Source organism: Coenobita brevimanus, chromosome 50 (assembly GCF_032717465.1).
Source record: "Coenobita brevimanus isolate Jiangsu-jjx chromosome 50, ASM3271746v2, whole genome shotgun sequence".
In the NCBI taxonomy this organism is placed as follows: domain Eukaryota; kingdom Metazoa; phylum Arthropoda; class Malacostraca; order Decapoda; family Coenobitidae; genus Coenobita; species Coenobita brevimanus.
In genome coordinates, this window is record NC_137003.1 from 37,696,998 (window position 1) to 37,718,426 (window position 21,429).

The 21,429-nt window shown below is 42.3% G+C and overlaps 1 protein-coding gene across 1 annotated transcript in view; it reads left to right on the top strand.

Moving 5' to 3' along the window:
- LOC145399739 (synaptotagmin-4-like) overlaps positions 1–21,429 on the top strand; it is a 91,187-nt gene that overhangs the window by 45,218 nt on the left and 24,540 nt on the right. Inside the window, exon 2 of the mRNA XM_080272287.1 lies at positions 19,726–19,947. Within this exon, the coding sequence (XP_080128413.1) occupies positions 19,726–19,947 (222 nt within the window). The remainder of the gene's footprint in view (positions 1–19,725; positions 19,948–21,429) is intronic.

The window sequence follows — 21,429 nt, forward strand, 5'->3', positions numbered from 1 at the left end:
CTCATACAGGACAGAATTAGTTTGGCTAAGCTAGCTGGGACCAACCAGTCAGGGCTAAGTTGAGAACTGGTGGCCTCGGCCAAGAACGACGCTTTCTAATTGGGTCAGAGAACTGAGGAGGCATCCGCTGATTGGCTGCCATGCCGGGAGACACTTTACTCCATCTTGGCAGTAATCTCAAGCCATTAATTCCCACACATCTGTCTGTCATGGCACCGGGCACCCGCCATCACTCAAGTCCGGGACCGAACCCCCTCCTTACTGATCGATACCTTCAGCCAATCACCGCTTTCCTCTTCGGTCTTGAAAACTGGTGACTCACTAAACATTGCAGTCTCTCACCATGGTCCCGATCCCGAAATTAACTCTTTCACCAGCAGAACTCTTCCCTCAGCTGGATAAATCGTCTGCTGTAAAGAGGTAGAGACTGACCCCTTCAGCAAGATGACATTTTCGTGTTTATTATGTGTCACAACAAATTATTTCATGCAGCAAATATACGTGAAGCCCTAGAAACATAGTTAATCCCTTTGGCAGGTGGACGTCTCATACATTATTTCAATCATCACACTTTTCTCATCTTAAGAGTGATCTCTAGAACAAGTGGTACAAATGATAGTTGTATGTAATACCTTTAGTCACAGATGATCTTTTTAGCTTGAAAAAAGGCACTTAGTACTAGTAAGGGTAACAAAAATCGTCATCGCAGTGAATGAGCTAGTGGTGGATGTCTGTAATACCTTCTGCCAAAGGGGCTGTTCCAGAGCTTATTTAAAACCATAAGTCACCAGAAAAAAATAAAAAGCAAAGCTCGGTAGTGGTAGTAATGGGTTTAAGTGCAGCGAAACGGCTACCCATGTGCGCCAGTGATTTCCCGGGATTAAAAAGAATATGGGCGCACCGATGCAAACCTAATCCTCTTAAATGAGTGATTACGTGGGATTGAGCCGACGGAAATAAACTAAATCGTTGCCATGGATGTAAAATAACCAACACACATGCGATCTGATTGGACGAGGTCACGGCAGACTGGTGCGGAGAGACTGGTGGAAATGGAAGACAGGTGGAGATGGAAGACTGGTGGAGATGGAAGGTTGGTGGATGGAAGACTGGTGGAGATGGAAGGTTGGTGGATGGAAGACTGGTGGAGATGGAAGGTTGGTGGAGATGGAAGGTTGGTGGAGATGAATGAATGGTGATGGAAGATTGGTGGAAATGAAAGACTGGTGGATTTAGAAGGTTGGAGGCGATGGAAGACTTGCTGGGACTGAAGACAAGTGGAGATGAAAGACTGAAGATGGAAGGTCGGTGGAGATGAAAGACTGGTGAAGATGAAAGACTAGGGGAGATGAAAGACTGGTGGATATGGAAGACTGAAGGAGATGGGAGACGAGATGGGAGACTGGTGGAGATGGAAGTTTGGTGGGGACGAGAGATTGGTGGAGATAGGAGATTAGTGTAGACGGAAGACTGATGGCGATGGAAGATTGTTGGAGATGGCGGATGGGGTATCGGTGGAGATTGGAGGATAGGGTGCTGGTGGACATGGGAGTATGGGAGACTGGTGGAGATGGGAGAGTGGGAGACTGATGAAATGGGGGTGGGAGAGTGGAGATGAGAGTATTGGGTCTTGTTGAAAATAGGAAGGCTACTGGTGAACTGGATGGCTGGTATTCTCTTCAGGACAGGGCTGATGACTTGGGGGGGGGGGCGTTAATGGCGAGGGGAGGGGGGGTTAATTAGGCCAATCACCTTTGTTCCACTCTGGCCATCCCATTCCATCACCCTCATCATCATTCCTTCACTCTCATTCTCCCTCCCTCCATCCTCACCTTCCCATTCTCTTCCCCTTTCCCTCCACCCTTACCCCCTCTCCTTCCACTCTCATCTTTCCTCACTTTCGCCCTCTCTTCACTCATACTCTCCCTCCACACTCACTCTCCTCCACCTCCACTCACACCCTCCCTCCACACACACACACACTCTCCTTCCACCCTCACCCTCTCTTCACTCTTCCTTTCCCTCCACTCTCACTCTCTCTCCACCCTTACTCCCTGACTCTCACCCTCCCTCCATCCTCACTCTCCCTCAACTCTCACCCTTTCCCTCCTTTCATTCGTCATCCTTCACCAATATTCATTTTCCACTTCCATTCACTTAAACAGACCCCTTCCTTCACTCACCAACTCTCTCTCTCTCTCTCTCTCTCTCTCTCTCTCTTTACATTTACTTACTCTAGCGGTCTTCCCCACTTCAATCAGCAAACCAATCCACTTAAAAACATAGTCTGGCTAACCTCCCCTGCGCGCACACACACACACACACACACACACACACACACACACACACACACACACACACACACACACACACACACACACACATTCCTCCCTCTCCACTCACACACCCACGTCTACCTACCGCCCCCACCCTCAAAACCCTTCCATCCCTTCACTTCACGCCCTAACCCGCCCAGCCACCCTATTTCCGCCCCCTATCAGCCCATCTCCGCCCCGCCCAGACAGGAAGTGGGCGGGAGGAGGGAGGGGGAAGAGGTGTGGAAAAAGAAAAGAAACTGTAAGAGGAGATGGAGGATGTGATGGAAGAAGCTGTTTTTGTCGCCAGGGTATGCTGTGGTAGTTGTGGTGGTGGTGGTGGTGAAGGATTTGTAGTATTTACAATGGGGAGTGTTAGTGACAGTGGTACTTGTGGTGGTGAGATGGTCAGTGGTGGTGCTGGTTGTGGTGGTAGTAGAGTCACCAGTAATGGAATTGTGCCAGTAGTACCTGTGGTGATGAGTTAGTAAGCATGGTTGTTGTGGTCTGGAAAGGGTTAGTGTTAGTTGTGGTAGGGTAGTGGCGGTGATAGTTGTGGTGCCGATGGTGAGTGTTGTGCGAGTGGAAGCGTTAGTGGAAGTAGTGACTTTGTGATGGCCGTACTGGTGGAGGCTACGGTACCGGTGGTTGTGGTAAAAACTGTGGTATCTGAGGTGGTGGCAATGGTACTTGTGGTGGTAGGATGGTTAGTCGTAGTGATGGCAGAGCTGAGGTTCTGGAGGCTGTGATGATGATGATGATGATGACTTTAATATGTTACGGTTAAAATGATGGCTGTTGTTATTCATCAACCCCAGTCTGTCTGGTCGAGCAAACCCATCACCCGCAGGCAAGCAACCGGTCCTGCAGGGACGTCCAGTGTAGATGGTGAAGGTGATAAGCAAATAGTTTATGCCACTATGTCTGTTACTTTTTTCTGATGTCCTCAGTGTTTGATGAGGTCACTTTCAATGTTTGCTGTAACAGACTGATTTTTTTTTTTTATGTGTGTAGTTTCATGTAAATAGGCGTATACTCTTTATTTCGCATACGGTGATTTACATTCCTATCACCTTTCGCTCATTTTATAGGTCAACCGATGTTTTTATGAACAGAATAACTGACTAGGCTTGACATAACGTAATGACTCATTTTCATTAATTGTCAAATATATATGATCTCCCAAACTCTATCAACACTAATGGTGACAGTGATGTGTGAGAGAGAAAGTCGTAGTGATGATGATGATGATGATGATGATGATTAGGGTGAGTGGAGGTGATGATCGTGATGATGGCTGTAACGGGACAGATAATAATGATAGTGAAGATAGACGAGGGTGAGAGAGACGGTGGTGGTGGTGATGGCTGTGGTGGATGACATGAAAGGATGGCTACGAGAGTGTTCCATTCCACTTGTAGGCCACACCCACACCACGTAAGGGGTGAGAAATGGCCGGAGGGGCGAGAGGAAAGAGATATGTGAGTGATGACGGGCAGGAGGGGGAGGCGAGGAAGGATGGGATGGGGAGGGAGAGAGAGAGAGACAGCGAAAAGAGGGAACGGGAAGGGAAAGGGAAGAAGGAAACGAAGGTACAGGGGAAAGGAAAAGGAAATGAAGGGAATATATGTCCTGCGGGGTGAGGGGGCACAAGCAAGACAGATGTGAGTGATAATGGAGGCAGGAGGGAGCGGAGAAAAGTAGGGAGGGATAGAAGTGGGGACGGATAGCGAGAGGGATGGGGAGGAGAGAAGGAGGGAATGGGGAAGGGAAGGGGAGGAGGGGGAAAGAGAAAAGAGGTGGGAGGGAGCTGATAGAAGGGGAGGGAAAGGGGAGAGGGGGAGTGAAGGAAGGGGAAAGGAGAAGATGTGGCTTGAAGGGGAAGAGTTATGTTGGTGATGACGGAGGAGGGATGATGATGAGGAGGCAAGACAAAAAGGGAGGAGGAAAGAGAACAGGAGGAGGAGGAGGGACGCACAGAGGGTAGAGGGAGGGGGTGGGGGACGTAAGAAGGCAAGGAGAGAAAGAATTTATTGGCGAGAGGAAATTGGCAGGAACTTAAAAAAAAAAAAAAAAGTATATGAAAAAAAGAAAAACGCGGAGGGCAGTGGGGTGAGGCAGGACGTTTTAAGAAGGTACAGAGGGAATGGAATAGGATGTAAAACCAAGATGTTAACAAAGCTTATAAGACACATGAATGAGAACACAAAGAAAAAAAAATCGCATGGAAGTGCTGCACGAAAAAAAAAAAAAAAAAAAAAAAGATTGGATAGGTGGCACGGAAAATAAGTCCAGACAGAGAAAAGAGAAACAGACAAAAAGGGAAAGAAAGGAAAAGACAGAAAGTAAGACAGACAGCAAAATAAATAATTTTATGGAAAAACTCCTACACCGAAAAGAGGATAAAAGAAAAAGAAGATACGACAAAGAAAATAAAAGAAATGAGAGAGAATATTGGATCGGGAGACGAGAAACGGAAAAACAGACAACAACTAGTCGCCAAGACGGACACAGATTGAGAACGAAAGATAAGGTAAAGGTGAGAGGATGGGAAGATGAGAAACAGAAGAGCAAGGACGGGAGTGGTAAGAGAAGGTGACAGACAGATCATGAAAATACGAGAAAAGTCAAAGGAAAAGGAGATGAGAAACATAAACACAATGGGAAAGACAGCAGGACAGACACGCAAAGGAAGACAGTATATGTTAAAGAAGGTAACAAGAAAGGGTGTATTAAATAAAGTTGAAAAGGCTAACTGGAAAGAGAGTCAGGGCAGCTAAGATGAGAACTAAAGTAGGGAAAAGAGAAATAAAGACATACACAGAGAAAGAAATTACAAGAAAAGAAGGCGGAAAGGAAAAAGGAGGGAGGAAAAGAGTGACACGACAGAAAAAAACAAAAAGAAAAAAGAAAGGCAGGGAAAAATATATCAACTGCTTCCACTACTACGATGAATATAAGTCTGTGGATACCAAGTTTGAACAAATAAATAAATAAACACGTCATGACACTGCAAGAGTTAATGAACACTATCCTCAACTCCTTCAGTAAAACGATGTATTATTTTAGTGTGTTTATTCTGCCTCCAGACGATTTTACTCAGCATACGAAGGGAATCTCGTAGCGAAAGAGTAAATGAAGGCTGGATCTAACCCCTCTTGCTTGAAATGTCTCTCCCAAGCTGAATAAAATCGTCTGTATGGAGCAGGAGTGAACCAAAATATGAGGTTCTCGTCCTGAAGGGGTTAACATCAACGCCAAAGCAGTAATGAGGCAGGGAAGAACAGCGGCCACATTATCCCAAGGCACGCCAGCGGGGGTGATATAGCAAAGTGTGTTATGGTACGCCGACACGGAAGGAGAGAGAGAGAGAGAGAGAGAGGAATATACGTCACGATCAGGAGGGAACGATGGCGGAGACGCAGGATTATGTAGATACAATATTAAAAAGGTGGAGAGGTTGTCTATAAACTGCTTTACATATCATTACTTCTACGGAAATAGATAGGGGCGTTATGGACACCCTGTGATGTAGAAAGGGCACAGAAAAATAGGGTATCTTCTACGGACATCAACGAGAGAAAAGAGGGTTGCTGAGAAATAAGATTGAGGTATATGTGTTTCCTCTTGAATCCGGTGGCGTCTCTCTCTCTCTCTCTCTCTCTCTCTCTCTCTCTCTCTCTCTCTCTCTCTCTCTCTCTCTCTCTCTCTCTCTCTCTCTCTCTCTCACATACACACACACACACACACACACACACACACACCATATAATTTTTACTCAACCTACGAAGGAACTCTTGAATTAATTTAAGGCTACATCAAACGCTCCATCCCCCATCAAAAAACGTTCCCTAAGCAGCATAAAAATCACCTGGAGAGAGCGAAAACAAAATTAGAATTACGTCCTCGAGTTTAAGAGTTTAAGCCCGACAAGAGTGGAAGGTGTGGGTACGACAATGACAGAACCATCAGAAACAAAATTATATTATACACTATTGAGGGAGAAAAAATATAGTCTTTAATGGATACAAGATGGGGGAAAGTTTTTGAGGCTTAGGTGTCAAGACCTGCGAGAAAGACACAGACGAATGGATGATGAAAGAATTAAGAGAAGTAAAAGTATTAATATGTATTGAACAAAGGACTTAAAATCAAAAGTGTTTTCGCAGGATACCTGAGAGAGGAGGGATGACCGAGGATGATGTGGGGGCAAAAATTATGGAACAGCTGAAACAAAAATAATACAGGTATAATGTAAATGGATAGAGAAAAACAGGAGACTAGAAAAAGACATCAATGAAAGAGACAGAAATAAGGTACAGTTTCAAGATCAATTATTTGCCCACGAAGCACAAGCATTGGACGAATTTTGGGGAGGGAATGTCGACAAAGAATTATAAAAGATGCAACTGTTAATAGTAAAAGGGTAGACATGCTGTAAGGACACGAAAATAAAGACATCAAAAAGAGGAGGGGAGGGGAGTGAACAGAAACTGGCATCGAGACACAAACGATAGAAGGATTTTTGGAGAGGGAAATGGAAGAAATTAACAAGAACAAAACTGCGGACGCACGATGGGTCGTCACCTGTTTGTTCATGTGGAGAGGATGAGCGAGAAACTAACGAGGAGAGTGTATGTGAGAGATGTGGAGGGGGAAGAGGGAGGGGGAGGCCGAGGATGAGGTGGAGGGATGGAGTGGAGAGGTATATGAGAGAGAGGTGTGTTAGCTGGGGGAAGGGCAATGACACGGCGAGGGACAAGGCGACAGGGAGGCGATTTGTTTGTGGCCACCCCTTAAGGAACTGAGGCATCTGGCAATAGACAGATAGATAGATGATGGGCTGTTTTCTGGGTGACACAGGAGGCTTAGTAACACCACATCCATTTCGATTTATTTTGCATATTACACCTTAGCATCCCGTTGCGTGTTATCCACAGCGTTTTAATGTTGACACAGTTTGTACGTATAACGTACACGAGGATATTAACAGTAAGTGTAGTGTACTGAACAAATCGCCAAGAAATATTACGCCATCTCCAAAGACACTTAAAAAAGATCGTATAAAAACAAAAAACGAGAAATTCAGAGAAAGGAGGGAGGATTGAGCTATTTGCGCCGACAGATCTGCGAGAAACGAATCTGAAAAAGTAAAAAAAAAAAAATGGAACTGGCAGACACAATATTATATAGAAGTATTTTTAAAGGGGCTGAGAAACATGTGGGTCTTCGATACCGGGGAAAGAAGGGACGACTGAAATATCTGACTCGAGGCACAAACAACGGGTGAATCTGAAGAGGGAGGGACGACGGATATAGCAGATAAACCATTAAAAAGACACATTGTAAGGACAGAAACAAGGACATCAGATGAAGGATGGGGAAAGGCGGTATTAAGAACTACGAGCCATTTGACTGACGAGACAAAGACAATGCAAAGAGTAATTCCAACCAAAGAAGCATTTATGAAAGAGCACAGAAACACCGGGGGATGGACGGATGCACAGTATGGGAAGTCTGCTTTAGCCGAAAAAAGGAGACTGGGATATCTACATCGATAAACATAAAACGACGATTTGGACGGCCAATGAGGATGCACTTAACATAATTTAAATGGTACAAAAACTACAAAATGCGCCGTTGAAAGAACGTAGACACACTTCTTTGGTATCTGAGTGAGAAGAAAAGACTGAGACGAATTAGGAGAGAGAAGACCGCTGCATTTATTATGATTAACTACCTCAAATCAGCTACATAATTTCTGCTTTAATTTTGCTCCTGCTGCCAGACGACTTTATTCAGAGTAGGAGGAAGCCGTAACAGTGAAGGCAGTTAATGAAGGCAATATGTAACCCCTCCAGTTAAAAAATAAAAAAAAAATAAAAAAAAAAAAAGTCCCCCAGAGGCTAAATAAAACCTGTTGGTCGAAGGAATAACACTAAAAATGGAGAAAATTCGAATAGGGAAGGAGGTGAATAATGGAGATATCTACCGCCTCCAGTTTGAAAAAGCCAAGCTACATAAAATCATCAAGTACCAGAAGGAATAAAACGAATAAAAATACCCGAGAATAAAAGGAGTTACTGAAGGAAGTGGCCAATCCCTCCAGTCAGAAAAATATGTTATGCTAAATAAAACCATCAAATAACAGTAGTAAAAATAACCCGAAAAAAGACGTCCTTTGTCTCTACGAGTTAAAAACGACACACACACACACACACACACACACACACACACACACACACACACACACACACACACACACACACACACACACACACACACACACAAATGGTCTGAACGTCTGAAAGAAGCGAGGAGGGACGACTTGGCTACATGTATCGAAGTAGCGGGCCAGGAGACACCAGGGACGATGGAACGAGATTTGTGGGGCTTGGGAGCGCTTACCAACCATCTGAAAGAGAGAGAGAGAGAGAGAGAGAGAGTTGTGTGTGCGTGAGTGTGTGTACATGCGCTTTGGTATGTGCATGTGTACGTACACGCACGTTCATTATAACTGAAATGTTTAAGGCAAGTGATCGGATACATTTCGTTAAAGAATAAACAAAATCAAACATGTGTTTTTGTTATTTTCAGTTACCTCTTTCATGATGACAGAAATCGAATAATTTTAAATACGTTAATTTTATTTTTGATGGTACGATAAAAATGGCCTCTCGTACAGAAAGGGTTGATGCAATCATGTGTATACTCGTATTATCCTTAAATTATAATACTGTATTGTATATAACCAATTCCTGTATCCAGTGTAGCCTGTACACTGTATATACACTGTATATGGCTAGTGAGGGAGTGATCGCCCTCTACCTACACAGATCAAAAGCCCTCGGGAGCAGGGGGGTGGTTGCTTTCTCAGGCAGAGGAACTCCTTGAGAGTGAAATGGCTGGGAAGCATGCCGGCACGTGACTGGCTACAGCATAGCTGGGTCTTTCGGGTGTGGGCAATCAGGTAAGTTAGCTGCCTACTGCGACTGCAACACAATGGCGAGGTGTTCAGGAAGTTAGCCAAAGAAACCTTGATGGACTCTGAAAGAACAATAATGGCCCCCAGTCCCGTGCAGCCCTTAAATGGGCAGGGGGTGCTAAGAATCTCACGGTTGCCTCAATTACAATCTAATTCCTTTGTTAATGCAAAAAATACAATTAAAATTGGTAACTGGAATGTGAGAACGCTAAATCATGACGGTAAAATCGATGAGTTAGTGAAGGTTTTTCAAAATTACGGACTTGATATTTGTGCTCTGACAGAAACTAGATTAACTGGAGTCGATAAGTTGGATTTGGAGGATGGTATACGTTTATTGATATCTGGCCGACAGGATGGAATGCATTATCAGGGAGTAGGATTGTTGCTGGGTTGTAAGGCAAATAAGGCTTTATGTGAGTGGGATCCTATAGATGAGCGATTGTTATACGCACGGTTTAAATCAAATCATGGCAACATCAGTCTGCTTGTGTGTTATGCACCTACTAATGATGCACTCGATGAAAGGAAAGACACATTTTATGAAAAGTTGCAAGAAGGAGTAGGAAGGGTACCTAGACATGATGTTTTGATCTGCATTGGAGACTTTAATGCAGTAATGGGCTGTTCAAATGAGGGATTTGAGGCATGTATGGGTAAGATGGGAGTTGGTAGTAGGATGAGTGAAAACGGAGTGAGGTTTGGAAGCTTCTGTCTAGCAAATTACTTAGTCATCGGGGGCACACTCTTTCAGCATTGCAATATACACAAGACAACTTGGGTGTCGCCGTGTGGAAAATATAAAAATCAGATTGATCACATCGCTATCAGTAGGAGGCATAAAAGTTCTCTGCTAAATGTTCATGTTAAACGGGGAGCGGATATTTGTAGTGACCATCAACTCAGCATTGCAAAAATAAGGTTTAAACTTAAAAATCAGAAGAAGGAAAAATCTGGTGTTGGTAGATACGATATTGTTAAGCTTAGAAGGGAAGGAGAAGAAAAGGAGGAATTCAGATTAGAATGCAGAAATAGGTTTTTGGTGTTGGAAACGTTGGAAGAGGGGGAGAGAAGTGTAGATGAGATGTGGGAGGATGTGAACAAAGTTTTGCATGAGACTGCTGAATGTACGATTGGAAGGAGACATAGATTCAGGAGAAAGAAATGGATATCAGAGGAAACGTGGGATATGATAAAAAAGAGAGGTGAGGCTAAACTGAGGAGTGAGATGCAATGCGTTGATGAACGAGAGATTGAATTAGCAAGAGCTGCGTACTGGAGTTTGAATTCAGAAGTAAGAAGGTTAGCTAGGAGAGATAAAAGAAGATGTGTGGATGAAAAGGTTGCAGAGACTGAAATCTTAATAAACAAAAATGATGGACAGAGTCAAAGAATAGCATATGAATCGATTAGAGAACTGAGTGGTAATGCAGGTAAACGCAAGGAAATACCAGTTAGAGACAGGGAAGGAAATTTATTGACCAAAGATGGAGATATTAAAAATAGATGGAAAGAGCATTTTGAGACAGTTCTTAATAGACCAATACCACCAGAAGAATACCGTCTGCTCAGGAAGATTTAAATATAGAAACAGGAGAGTTGAGGCTTGCAGAAGTGGAGAAAGCAGTAAAACAGTTAAAGAATAATAAGGCACCAGGGGAGGATGGTTTATTTCCGGAAATGTTTAAAGTGGAGGGGGATAGATTAATAATGATCTTGACCAAGCTATTCAATAAGATATGGGTGACGGGGTTACTACCATCAGTTTGGAAGAATGGTGTAATTGTTAAAGTTCCGAAGAAGGGAGACCTGAGTGAATGTGGTAATTGGAGAGGAATCTCTTTGTCACCGATAGCTTTGAAAGTTTTCAGTAGAGTGTTGTTAAATAGGTTGGAGCCGGTGGTTGAGGGTATTCTGAGGGATGAACAGGCTGGTTTTAGAAAGGGACGTGGTTGCAATGATCAGATCTTTATAGTTAGGCATTTGATGCAGCAAGTTAATGAAATGAGAGTACCGTTAAGTCTTTGTTTTGTTGATTTTGAAAAGGCTTTTGATAGTGTTTCGAGAGAGACTATGGGGAAGATCATGAGACATTATGGAATACCAGAGGAGTTTGTGAGGGTCATTATGAACATGCATGAGGACACATTTTATAAAGTGATGGTTGATGGTTGTCTGAGTGATTCGTTTGAAGTCAAGTCCGGAGTAATTCAAGATGGTGTTCTATCGCCTTTACTATTTATATTGGTCATTGATTACATTATGAAAAGCGTTGGAACAGAAACCGGTGCAGGTATACTTTGGGGAGAGAACAGGAAACTTTTGGATTTAGATTATGCAGATGATATAGTTTTGATTTGTGATGGGCCAGAAGAGATGCAGAGAGTGTTGGACTGTTTGGTGAGTGAAGGTCGCAAGGTGGGTTTGGTTATTAATTGTGGAAAAACTGAAATAATCAATATGAATATGGAAAATGCGCAGGAATGTGTAATTGGAGGTATGGTTGTAAAGCAAGTTGATAGGTTTAAATATTTAGGTACTTATTTAGCCAAGGATGGTTCTTTGAACTTTGAATTCGAGGAAAGGTTAAAGAAGGCTAATCAGGCAATGGGAATGCTTAAAAATATTTGGAATAATAACAATTTTTCTGTGCATACAAAAATTAAACTTTATAAGGTAATGGTTAGGAGTATCTTAATTTATGGACACGAGTCTTGGTACAGCACAGTGACTATGGAAAATAAATTCTTGGTGTTTGAAAAAAAAAAAAAAAGCACTTAGAAGAATATTAGGAGTTAAGTGGTGGGAAAGGATACCAAATAGTAGAATTAGAGAAATAACGGGAGTGCAGCCGGTCGATGAATATGTTAGGTTCTCACGATGGAAGTGGCTAGGACATGTGTATAGGAGACAGGGAATAGTACGAGGTACACCAGGGTGGGTGGCACTTGGTAGGAGAGGTAGAGGAATGCCAAAAGAGACGTGGGTGAGGACAATGAGACGGGAAGCTGGAGATGAGTGTTGGGGAGATCTTGAGGAGTTAGCACAAGATAGGATGTGGTGGTGTGAGTTCATCGAGGCCCTATGCATCTCCGAGGGTGCCACAGGAAATGATTGATTGATTGATTGTGTCCAGTCGAATTCATCTACCTTTAACTTGGCTACAACAGTTTTACTTTTGCGGCTTATTTCCCGTTGCTCAATAGCAGAATAAAACTATGCTTCAGCTCTACATCCTTTCCATAACACCTCTTTCGTGGTTATCATCCTATTTTCCATAACACCTCTTCGTGGTTATCATCCTATTTTATTGCTAATCTTATTATAATCCAGCATTCACGATGGAGAGATGGCAAATTTTAGGCAAAGTCAAAGTGAACAGAGTCTAACGTGCAATTCTGTATTATAGAATGGGTCAACCAACTGTGAACTAATATAGGCTTCTTTTGTTGCAGAATGTGAGTACCATCCCCACCCATACCTCTGGCGTCAGTGTACGGGTAATGTATATCATCACCACTGACACAGTCACACACATTAATATAAATACACATACACACCAAAAGTACAAAACAGTTCCGATACGTAGAATCTCTTTCTTAGTACAACTGAGGAACAAAGGTGAATGATGGTCTCATGCTTGCCTGGGCTGTGTTGTAATAATGGAACAAATGCTAACTCCTAATTCCTAAGTTACACTGTTTCGTGTTTCCTATTGCAAAATTAATACTTTCTAACTTATGCAAGGCTGCAGAATACTTTGAATACATTTAGAACTAATGTACATAAACGTGATAGCAACACAAAAAAAGAACGTACCGTATATGTACACTGAGAAATTGTAAAATGGCAATGGGTCGATTGACCTCTGTGATACAGATCTCTAAGCCACCTCGCTAACGCAGGCATAAAAAGTGTGATACCACCACACATTGTGATGCTTCCTTTCAGATGCCCATACCCTGAAACTCTTGCAGATGGGTCCAGCAATGAGTTGATGTCAACGTAGCCACAATGGTTGATAAATATACGCAGAATGACATACTGCAATATGCCACGATGGAGGCCTGGCAGCCACCTTAATGGCAGGTCCAAGAGATGTGAGATCATAAATTTTTCAGTCACTTTGGTCGGACTAAGGTGGGGAATTCAAATATTCGGCGGGGAATTATAACTTCCAAGGATGCCAGCCAGTATAACCTGGACACTGTGCTCTCCTCATTTAAATAACCCGTTTGTTGGCAGTAACCATAAAATAAGTCGAGATCGTATTGAAGGAATCAACGGAGACGCCGAATCCCGTCAGTAACGGTAATTACATAAGTTTAATAATTTCCTAGGTTTAATATCTTCTTATCTCAGTTGCCGGAGTTCAGTAATATTTCCTACCGTCAACCGAGTGGAACTTGAATGAATACCTAAAAAATGGAGTGAGGGGAGGTCAAAGGGTCGACTATATATAGAAGCAATCTGGCAGCACGCAGGGCACAATCATTCTTCCTCGCAGCAATGAAACTGGGCCGAGATTCGAAAAATAACAGTAACTTTCCTCTCACAACTACAGCTTCGGTTGTGGTACAGAACGAGATACATGAGGGTATTCTGTAATCTTATTTTCCTGTCTTTCCTGCTAAAACAATTCTTAGATATACGGAGAGGAGGAGGAGGAGGATGGGGAAAAGAAGAGATATGGGGAATATTCTGTACTCTTTCTTCCTTGTTCGTCCTGGTAAACCCAATATCAAGTCTTGGGTTACATTAATTAAGGATGTTAACCAAACTGCAGGATAAATAAATCTCCTCTGATGCTCACTGTCATTAGAAAGTTCTGTTTTTCTTATCTTTTTGCTTTTAATATTCAATTCATGGCGGCTGTGACGTGTCTGGTAGCTGTAGGAATGAAGGTAAATGCATAAACAAACCATCTTTTAAACACCTAAAGTTCGAGAAAGTTTGTAAATATGGCCCCTGGTCTTCCCACGTGTGTGTGTGTGTGTGTGTGTGTGTGTGTGTGTGTGTGTGTGTGTGTGTGTGTGTGTGTGTGTGTGTGTGTGTGTATGGACCGTGCACACATGACCGGGATAGGTGACTGCGCCTCAAGTCGGAGTACGGTGGTGGATGATGAGTTTGACGGCCAGAAGAAAAGCAGGTTAGTAGATGCTGGATGTTAGAAAGAAGAAAAAAAAAGAGGAGGAGGAGGAGGAGGTGGAGGAAGAAGAAGAGAGAGAGAAAGAGAGAGAGAGAGAGAGAGAGAGAGAGAAGAAGAAGAAGAAGAAGAAGAAGAAGTAAGAAAGGATGAAAGGAAGGAAGGATGGGAGGGAGGGAGAGAGAGAGAGAGAGAGAGAGACAGACAGACAGACAGACAGACAGACAGACAGACTGATAGAAAAGAACCCAAAATGGTTTGAGAAGATGCAGGTCAGATACTCATGGGATTGCAGGAGATACAGGGATGCATTCTCCTTGGCCCAAGAGATTTCCTGTCGCCTCTTCTCGTGCGATTTATTTTGCGCTTGAAATGCCATACAAGGGAACATCAAGGTGTAATAGTAGTAACCCAAGGCTCATCTGGACGTGAACCTTGTAGACTGCAGGCTGAAGTTATCCTTCTCCTGCAGTACACATCTTCCGTTAGGGGGACAGGGAGCTGATGGACGTTGGTATAACCGGAGTGTAGAGCCGTTAGGTGTATCACTGCACCGCCTGAAGTCATCCATTTCCAGCACCATCAAAGTATAATAATAATAAAATAAATAACTAGAAAGAAGTGGCGCTAGGTCTCAATGCCAGTGCCAATACGGCTATAAAAGGATGCTAAAAAGAGAGGCTGACATGAATGTTGGGCACAGATGAGTACGGCGGGATGTGTGGTGCAGGTGGGGCGATTGGTGTGGATCAAGGGTAAATCAATTTTGAAGAGATCAAACGCGCTGTGGGAGTCAGGCAGGAGTCGAACGTGTTGCAAGAGTTAGGCAGAAGACGATCATGTTGCAAGTCAAGCTGGAGAATATATTGCACGGATCAGGCAGGAGACGAACATGCTGCCTGCAAGAGTTAGACAGATGACGAATATGCTGCAAGAGTCAGGCGGGAGACGACCATACTGCAAGAGTCAGGCAGAGGACGACCATGTTGCAAGAGTTGGACAGGAGACGACCATGTTGCAAGAGTCGGACTGGAGACGACCATATTGCAAGAAAATGGCAGAAGACGACCATACTCCTAGTCAGACGGGAGATGAGCATGTTGCAAGTTAAGTGGGAGACACACGTGTTGCAAGAGTCAGACTAGAGACAACCATTCTGCAAGAATCAGGCGTGAGAAGACCATGTTGCAGGAGCTGGGCAGGAGACGAACATGTTGCAAGAGTTAGGCAGGAGACGAACATGTTGCAAAATGTTAAGCCAGAGACGAACATGTTGCAAGAGTTTGGCAGAAAACCATGTTGCAAGAGTTAGGCAGGAAACGAACATGTACCAAAAAGTTAAGCAGGAGACGAACATGTACCAAGAACCAGACTGAATGATACACCTGATAAATATATGAGCACGAATAAGGGCTGGAGACATCCAGCTGTACTCTTATTACTTTAGTCTGATGTAAAACCATAAATAGGGCCTATTACAGCTGAAAATATTATACCGTATTACATATTACTAAGGAGTTGGCCCTATTATGTTACTATTACATTAATCTATTATGTTACATATTACTCTGAAATGTATTATAATACTATTACATAATATATTGTTCGTTATCAGGAGTCAAAAATTAATAGTCATGGTCATATAGCTCCCATAATTCCCATTCACCATTTTTTTTTTCAGTCAACTCTTTATACTTGAAGTAGCCTACTCTTCAGGATGCACCATTTGGCATCAAAAATGTCACTTTTCCCAAGGCAGAAAAGCTCAGACCACCTTCTTTATGAGTTCCCTTTTCACCTTTTCACTAAATCTTGGATGGACGGAACCCCTGACACTGATATACTGTAGGTAATACAAAATTTCCTTATCCTTACCATCAAATGCGGTGTTAGGTTTGATGAGGTTTTAATGGAGCCAGCTATCAGTACATCACAATCACAATGTTTGCATTTGGCATTATAGTTTCTTGCTGCATTCTCTGGTCCTTCAAATTTATTCAAAACAACACAGGACGTGGTGAATATACACTACACCAACTGAGCTTATGGTGACATCCTCACAGAAGAATCATTTATCCTAATCTGAAGTTTACCTCCACTCTGTGTCTGATTTTAGCAGTACCGGTACCTTGCAATCATACCATACTTCCTTAGTACCTGGGAGCTATTATCCAACTAAGGTGAGCCAAAGTTATTCATAACACCATTTGACGTAATGGCTATAACGGGCACCACTTAGGTTTAAGTTTCAGGAATATAAGCATCACATAACAATGTGATGCTTGCCATCTAATTATCATTTCTGTCTAATTAGCAAGCGTCTGGTATTACTGACACACATGTTCAGTGCCTGAGTGTTTTCATTCTAGGGATAACATTTTACAGTCTGAGGAAGGGTAGTAGGCGCACTTTTGTTTTGTGATATTTAAGCACAATCACACTGACATGTTTTATATTTTATATGGTGACATATTTCAAGCTTTGCATAAGTAAAGAAAACCAAGGGAAGAGATAAAGTAATAATCAATACATATAACTTGTATGAATGTAATCTGTTACTATTACTGTTACATAATAGAATTCTGGACCCTATTACATAATTATTACAACAAGTTACACATAAAAATTGTAATCCATTACAGCCTGCCACTATTAAATATTCCAAATTACCCCATGTCTCTCTAAAACTGCCATCTCCTCATCTTCAGTGCTGAGTTGTAACAAGAACTAAACACCAGAATATAATGCCAGTCACGAAGAAGTTCTGTGGAAAGGGTACAGAGCCGTAATATTATCTTTTTCTTCCACTGAGCTACTTGAAATCAGATGAAAAAGAAAGAAAGTGAGTGCCTAGTTATGGTGCAAGTGACAGAAGGGTGGAGGGACAGACAGCAAAAGGTGCCAGTACAGATATACAGTAGACCGGGAGCCCAGCGGGGTCAGCCTAGGTAAGAAGCTAACCATTATCTAAGTGTAAAAGGGTGTCTGCCATGGGACCCAGTCTATGGAACTGGGCGTCTGCCGGCCACCCTCAAGTGGGTTGAGTAATGAAAGGTGATGAAAGGGTACCCCCAATACAGGCTTGATCATTCCAAATCCTAACCACTTGAAGCCACCAGGTAATAATGCCCACCATCTCGGTAACCTTGAAATAGAGGTGCCAGACATTTCCATTGATGGGAAGAGTCCGCCAAATGTAATTATCAAGGTCCCTCAAACTAAGCTTGATGATCTCGCTGACCAGCCATATAAAACTTGTGCAAAATGTTCAGCATAACCCCGTGTATCATGAATGACCATCGCCAGACACCTTAAGCCAGTAAGACTATGATCCCACAACACACACCATACACAACACAATGCTTCCACTGTGATGCAGGCTAATATATTACTTCAGTGTACATATAATACAAACGCCACACCATTAACACAGTTCAATATATTTCTCCGACAAAACAAACCATGTCTTCGTTCACCATTACCAGGTTCACACCCAACCCTGAATACAAGTGACGTGTTTTTATAGTTTATTCCTGCTGCCACCAGACGGTTTATTGAACTCAGCAAAGGCCTCTCGTGTACAAGACGTTTATCAAGACTAGATCTAAGCCCTCTAGGTCGAAGGATATATCCTATGCTGAATAAAATCGTCATGAGATGACAATCCTAGACTGTAAAAGACCTCCCCGAGCTCTGTGGGTTAACAGTACTAGGGGATTGACTCAGTTATCCCAAATCAAATGTTACACGCCAGTTAGGCGACCTCTTTATGAAGTCGAAGTAAACCAGCAACCAGGAATGATTTCAGATAATCATGTTTTTTTTTTTTTTCTTACGCTACCAACATGTCTTTCAGTTTTTGTATGTCCCATACTTTTGTATAAAATGTTATAAAAGTTATGAGTGAAAGTGTAAAACTGCATATACTAGCACTTGCAATACAAATGTAAACAAATTCTTCTTTTGTTTCAGATTGTGAGTACCACTACCATCACCACCATCGCTACTATACGGTAACGTGTGTCACTCTGACAGACATACTGACACAATAACACCTTAAAATTATGACTGTCATCAAAATATTCAGACTAGCAACTTTTTAATTTCTCAAACGAGACTATTAAACCTATAAAATCTAACAGAGAAAAGAATTATTTTTCTAACGCAATATAACTAACTGCCTTGCACTCAGGTAAACTCAATACAGGATGTGCACGATTTAAACAAAGATTCATTATCCTTGGCGTGTGAATGTCGTGAATCAGGCTAGCTGTGTTTGTGTGCTATATACAAGTATGCATCACCTATAGGTTTTTGTTTATGTAATGAGTATATTTGATAGAACGGTAGTCTGTGCAGGTGTGGGCATGTACTGGTTTTGTGTGTGTGTGTGTGTGTGTGTGTGTGTGTGTGTGTGTGTGTGTGTGTGTGTGTGTGTGAAAATATAGGCCTAAATTAAATACAATTTTAGGCAATGCAGAGGATGTTATTGAAATACTGTTGTACAGTAGGTTGCGACAGAAATTAAAAAGTATACTAAATACAGTATATCAACAAATGGAGATGATGATCAAATGAAAATGTCAAAATATATGTTAAAGCGGCCGTACGTACAGGTGCTGGCATAGGTATATGTGCTGAGAGGAAAAGTGTCAATAAAAGGCGTCCATGAAGGTGTATATACGGTACTGTATATTGGTGTGGGAAAGGGTATGTTACGAAGTTTCCGGCAAGAGAGATTACTACACCACAAGGTTTAAGTACGGGTGCATGTGCTAACGCCTGCTGTAAGTGTTGTGCTTGTGTGCAATTAAGTGTAGTTACATATGTATTCTCATATCTGAGTGTCGGCATCTGTATGTATGAGTTTCAAAAAAAATGGCTCCAGAATGGAAACCCTAACTTAATATACTTGGCAAAAACTCAACCTGTGAATGTGTTAGCAAAATCAACCACTATCATACCTCAGTAATGTTCGATGCACCGCGACAACAAGGCAGCAAAGGTGTGGAGTGTGACAATATTGATGTGGTATGTGCCTGACATGGGTGTTGAAAGCAGTACTTACCAGTGTTCTGTGTAACAGGTACGGTAAGCTAGAATCAATATGAGAAGCATATAGCAAGTTACTGTAGGAGGGAGTGAAAAGTCACATTATGATCCTCATTCTTAGAATGTCTAAGTCAACAACTTCTGAGAATATAGGTAGGGTAGCGGCGAATTTCTCACATACCTGCCACTGACATGCATAATCTAGTGCTCTCTTTCTCTGTGCACAGCGGTGTTCCATGACAAGACATGGTGGATAACGGTGACGGTGACGAGTCTGGTGCTGGCCAGCGCCCTCTACGCCTGTCGGGTGAAGCGCAAGTATTTTTCCAAGAAAACTGGTGAGCGGACCGTGACTCTGCGCCCTCCCAAGGCGGTCAAGAACCCTCAGCCGCAGAGCCACTACCTCAAGAAATCACCCTCGCCCACCGGGACAAAGACTCCCCCGGGAGGTACGTCTGTTACGTTATTTCATGTCAGTTTGTATCTTTATATAATACATTTGAACCACAAATCATTATACTAAAGACAGTCACTCCACTCTCACCTCTCCACCTCTGACACACCTATGAATTAATCTCATCGGAATCACCGCTGTCATGCGTTTGCAGATTTATAAATATTTCGTGTACACAATTAACAATACCGGTATACGAATAAATGATGTACACTTTCAGTGTCCGACATTTTCACTATTTGAAACTTGAACCACATACGTATGATTTTATACGCAAATTTGATTTACATACTGCAGGAAATTTTTCAGGTTTACATGTGTTGTACAATAAAAGGTGGTCTTACACGTTAATAAGTCTTCCAGAATACTCGTATAATAAACACAACAACGCAGAGTCACTTTGGCTGCAGCTTTACATTCTGAGACACAAAGTGAGTTTCTAACACTACCGGTACTTAGCAGCTATGCTTAAATTCAAAATGCTGTTTTGTATCAGTTTGAAATGAATCAGTACATTAGTTATTTACCGGAATTTACTTATTTATTTATGTTTATTCATTTGTTGGTGCTTAAAATTCGCATATACACAAGACGAAACGCCTGGAGAAACATAACTCAGTCCCACTTTCATGGAAGCTACGGGTAACGCTGCTATATAGTGGGCTATATACTGTATAATGTGGCAAATGACTGTAACACATCAAAAGCTTTGCATACTTCCACCGTAACCCACATTTTGCACACCTGTGGACCTAAAACTTGCATCGGTCTCCTGTAAAACACAGTAGTAATAACTGTTTCGAGACTAACATATTCCAGACACTAATGATGGAGCACCGATGACTTCTGACGGAACCAGTTATATACAAGGATTCCTCTCAAATGAAGTATAATGCCCGAATTAATTATTTGGCGGGACGTTAGTCTATACCAATCAGAATCAACAGAATGAATCTATAATTATTTGTGTTCTAGGATTACTTTGGCCAGAATAATATCACTTACTGCTAGTTAGAATTACCGTAATATGCTATGTGCGCCCACAGCAACAGAAAGGTCGAGCGAAGTTAAGGTAGCATCGCAACTCCACGGTCTTCTATAACCACATTTGAGTTGATGGGTAACCACTTCAGTCTCTCTCTCTTGTTCTTGCTAGCTTCGAACCATCTAAAAATTAATTCAAGAAGGATTCATAGTAGCAACAGGTTAATGAGGGCTATATTTAACCCCCTCCAGTTCTAAAGGTCTTTTCATAAACTAAAAGTATTCGTGAGGTGGTAGCCTGATGAAAATAAAAATAGGTAACTGGCTGAAGGTATAAGAATAATGAAGGTTCCAAGGGACCTCTCTTGTCGCGTTTTGAATGGTTCAAGGATACCTGACATAATTAAACTGTCACAACAGCCACAGTAAATTTAATGTATTTCCTTTGTCTTTATAAGTCGTTTCAACTTGTAACCTAAATATAATACAGAGT